Raw genomic sequence first — 4110 nt, 5'->3', positions numbered from 1 at the left:
TTTCACACGTCGCTACCTGAATACTCTAATGACAAATATTCTTATATAAAGTTATTTTTGAAATGAATTTTGTGACATTATGACTATAATCTATATTTAAATAATAATAACGTTAATAATATATATAATATATAATAATATATAATATAATATATATATATATATATATATATATATATTATATTAATAATATATAATATAATAAAATATAATATAATATATATAATTATAATAATATATAATAATAAGATGAAGGGCATATTTTACAAAGTATTCGACAAAGTCTAGAGCCACGCCGAAAGAATAGTGTGTAAACGTATGGAGTGTAAAACGCATGGAGTTACGCATCTTGTCTGTGACTCGACTACCAACGAGACCACTCGAGTATTTTTGGAAACACCCGAGTATTTTTGGAAACACCCATGTGTTTAACGGTATACCCACAAGTGTTTTTGTCACTCATCCCTTTTTAGGCAGTGTGTGATCGGCACCCGCGACGCAAGGCACCGTATTGATTCGGGTGCGCGCACAACGGGGTGTCTTGTCTGCATGTTCAGATTTATACTGTGTGTTTGTAAGTACCCGCGATGTGCGTGGCGGGTAGCACCCGCACACAAAATTGTAGGGTGTGAGTCGAGTGGTAAAAAAGTGCCACCCTTGCAGTTCTCTGGTAGGAACACAAATTACTTTATGAAGCCAAACGTTGAGATATACGCAAGCCCATTGCCAAAATCGGCTATTACTAAAATTTTGCAAAAATATTTTGAAAGCGACTGTCTTTGGTCATCCATAAATATTTGGCACTGAATACCGGTAAGAAAATTAAATAATCAGGTAGTTTTAGAAGTGCGCTGCCATAATTGTCAACTGAGCATTTAAGCAGAATAGAAAAACTACTTGAAATCGTCCGGCCGGAAAGCAAATGTAGATTTGAAAAACTATTCAAGCGTTAAGTGCTCTGCTGACCATGTTCAAGGACACCGCCACCGCATCGACCGGCGAGCTCGCAGGGGAAGTGGGTGACGCCCATTCGACTCCCGGCAGCTGCCCTCCGCCCGCCACGGCAGACACGCCCCCCGTCGCCAGCCGATCGCTGGACCGACGCCTAAACCCCAACGCACCTGTGTTTGTGCCCGACTTCAAGGCCAGCCAGGTGGCCAAAAAGCTATTTGATGAGTGTAAGTACTGAAATTTCCATAAACACTTTATCAAATGAAATTAAATTAAGTTTATGTTAAACAATATATATTTTGTATATAGAAGCCCTTTATATACATTATGCCTTGCCTTAGATAGACGTTGGTATTGTGCACTCATTTATTTCTTTTTAATTTTCTGATGGATTTAAAAATTTAATTCTCATGCAGTATCTACGTACACCCGGTGGAGTACGGCATCCTCGGAGGACATATGCTACGCACCTCGTTACGAGTCCATCTGGCGTGAGTCCAGCATCCAGCGGCAGCAGGTTCTGCCCCATCCGGGCTACGTTTACAGCCTGGATCCTGGCGAGGATGAGGTCGTCGAACTGGAGTTTGACGAGGTCCAGGCCATGAATATCGGAGCCGAGGCCTATGATCCCAAGCTAGGAAGCACATCAGTTAGTCAGGCAATGGAAGTTCGCGAAACTGTGGGTGATGTGGAGGAACCTTTAGATGAGGAAAAGAGGAATGGCTTTAAGAATCGCCACTCCGCCAGACCAGCCAAAAAGTGCTGTCTGGTCATGTAGGTCCCAAGGAATGGCTAATTTGTATTTATTTTCCATTTGTTTTCACACCTACTCGCTGCGACTCAGTAAAAAGTAAAATGTTTCCTTACTCTCTCAATTTATGTATTTCTTACCTATACCATGGATGCTTATAAAGAATTTCTCGCTTAGTAAGTAACTACATTTTTTCTGCATTTAATACGCTTCCAGCGCGAAGAATTAAATTCTACAGGTATTTTTCAACGGCGTTGCAATTAAGACGCTTTTCAGAACTTCCTAAATGCACTCCTTTCAAGCCCACTTACGGCAGACTGGAAGAAAGGAAGCTACGTGGAGAAAGGTCGACTATACCTATGACATAATTTATAGCCTACATTTTAGCGCCCTAAACGGGTTTGTTTTACTTTCCACGAAGGCTCTTGCCTTTCTGCCTTCAGCTACTTTGTCCTGACTTTCTAATGATGTTGAATATGCATGAAAACTTTTGCCGCACGCAGAATTTTCCTCGCAGGATGGCAGCTGAAAGCTTGATTCACCTGTCTATGGGTAGCATGGCAGCAGGACTGCCTTCAGATTTAAATACCACTGAAAGTAGTACCTGTTTAAATAACTCTTTTAAAAACTCTATAAAATAACATGTGGAATTTGGAAAACACCTTGTGTTCACTTCCAAATACTTGTGGCTATGCAAATAAAATTTTCATTTAAACTAACATTTTTTTTACTCGTCCAATTAAAGCTCAAACATTTTCTTAGACTGCACGCACACTTTTGCATTGTCTGTTCGCAAAGTGGCGACAACTTTTCATTTTTTCGCTTCTTGATTATTTTAGTTTTACTCAATTTTTGGATAAGGAAGGGAAACTCATAAGGCGTTTGGGTGCTGGAGTGTGTGTCTAGTAATGAGAAAACTTTCGTGTCCTTGCGATGTCTCATTTAGAGCTGTCCGCAGCCCGATGTCTGATGTCCTGAGCCAAGGATAACGCAGCTGCCCACGACTTTTGAATGATAAGCGCGGCGAAAAGGACACGCAGTGCAGTCCCATCTGCAGCTGCACAAATGCTTGGCGGAAACAATTACCAACTCGTATGCAAAAGTGCCAAATTGCCAATGGAGCTTCTCCATGGGCGAAACTTTCACGCCGCTCAATGTCAGCGGGACATGTGAGCAAAAGGAGTCGAAAGGAGGTGCCGGGCCATACACCTGGGCCCCCCAATTTTGGTCCTTTGGCAAGGATTCGCCTGGCAATTTTGTGCCAATTTTCTGCGCCTTCTGTTTGTTTATGAAACAAGTCACGTAAGCGACGAAACCCGTTCGCTCCTTTGCCCTTTTTGGGGGCGTTGAACTGGCAGCTGGCTAAGTGGGCGTGCCATCACCTTGTTTTTGCCACTATTACTCTCCCCGTTGTTGTTTCGCCCTGGGGCGATTGTCATTGGAATCGAGAATTCAGCAATTGGCAAACGTCACGAAAGCGGCTAAAACTTTTCACGATCTTTCGCGCCCTTTCGCCTGATTGTTGATTTGGCAATCTTTTGTTTTAGCCTGTTTTCGACTGCAACTTTTTCCTTTTTCCCGAGCCTTTTTGTTGGCTTGTTTTGGGTTGCTATTTATTGCATAAAATTTATGCTTGTATATTGTGCAATTGAAAAAGTTTGTCACATTTCTCTGATTTTCCGCCCTTAACGTCAGTAATACAGTACGTGTCGAAAATGTAAGTAGCTTGCAACCAGAACATGACGATTTAAGAAATTGTAATGTACACTTATTTATTTTTCATTATATATTATAAACATTATAAATATATATATATATATATATATAATACCCTTCCAATTGCGAAACGCACGGTATGGAACTCTAATAAAATGTTAAAATCAAGGGAAACCAAAGCCGCTGGCATAAACCATTATTTATGCATCGATTTCAAATCACCAAAAAACAAAACAGAACGGATTGGGCCAGAAAAAGAAAGTCCCAAATAAACACAATGGCAAAACGGAAGGCGGCAAATAAATAGACAACACAGGAATATGGGCAAACAATGCCTGCAATAAATATCCACACATGTGTGCAGTGCACACAGTCGGGTTGTCTTTATGCACCTATAAATAAATTCATTTTGTGATATTTATGCCACGATATGGCAACGGCTAAAATGGCAATCAGTTCAATGACCAACAAAAGTTTGTCTTGTCTTGCAGTTTTTAGTATTGGCTAAGTATCCTGTGTGATTTTTAGTTATCAGGTATATTGGGCCATGTGAATTTTATAACTATTCCGTGTTTACTGGTAAAAATATACCTTAAAAAATACTTTATCAACATTATCAACATCAACATCAAACTGGCTTAAATTACATTTATAATATTAATAAAGTAATTGTCAAGTTAATAAAAATTTGT

At 40.0% G+C, this 4110-nt stretch overlaps 1 protein-coding gene across 2 annotated transcripts; it reads left to right on the top strand.

Moving 5' to 3' along the window:
• Nucleotides 1-678: 678 nt before the first annotated feature.
• On the top strand, nt 679-1879 carry LOC6732585. 2 transcript variants are annotated; one of them, XM_016178184.3, is made up of 3 exons: nt 679-813; nt 884-1178; nt 1368-1879. In XM_016178184.3, the coding sequence occupies exons 2-3, from the start codon at nt 968-970 to the stop codon at nt 1727-1729; spliced, it is 573 nt and encodes a 190-aa protein (XP_016025272.1). In that variant the 5' UTR covers nt 679-813; nt 884-967; the 3' UTR covers nt 1730-1879. The 2 variants fall into 2 exon arrangements, with proteins under 2 accessions (XP_016025272.1, XP_002079704.1); XM_002079668.4 differs by having other exon boundaries at nt 695-1178.
• Nucleotides 1880-4110: the final 2231 nt, after the last annotated feature.

Source organism: Drosophila simulans, chromosome 2L (genome assembly GCF_016746395.2).
Source record: "Drosophila simulans strain w501 chromosome 2L, Prin_Dsim_3.1, whole genome shotgun sequence".
Taxonomy (NCBI): domain Eukaryota; kingdom Metazoa; phylum Arthropoda; class Insecta; order Diptera; family Drosophilidae; genus Drosophila; species Drosophila simulans.
This window is presented reverse-complemented; position numbering and strand designations above follow the sequence as displayed.

Bases quoted from the DNA above. Each gene is read 5' to 3' on its own strand.
- LOC6732585 (XM_016178184.3), top strand. From the start codon at position 968: ATGTTCAAGGACACCGCCACCGCATCGACCGGCGAGCTCGCAGGGGAA. The intron at 1,179-1,367 runs GTAAGTACTGAA...ATTCTCATGCAG, and splicing joins CAAAAAGCTATTTGATGAGT to TATCTACGTACACCCGGTGG.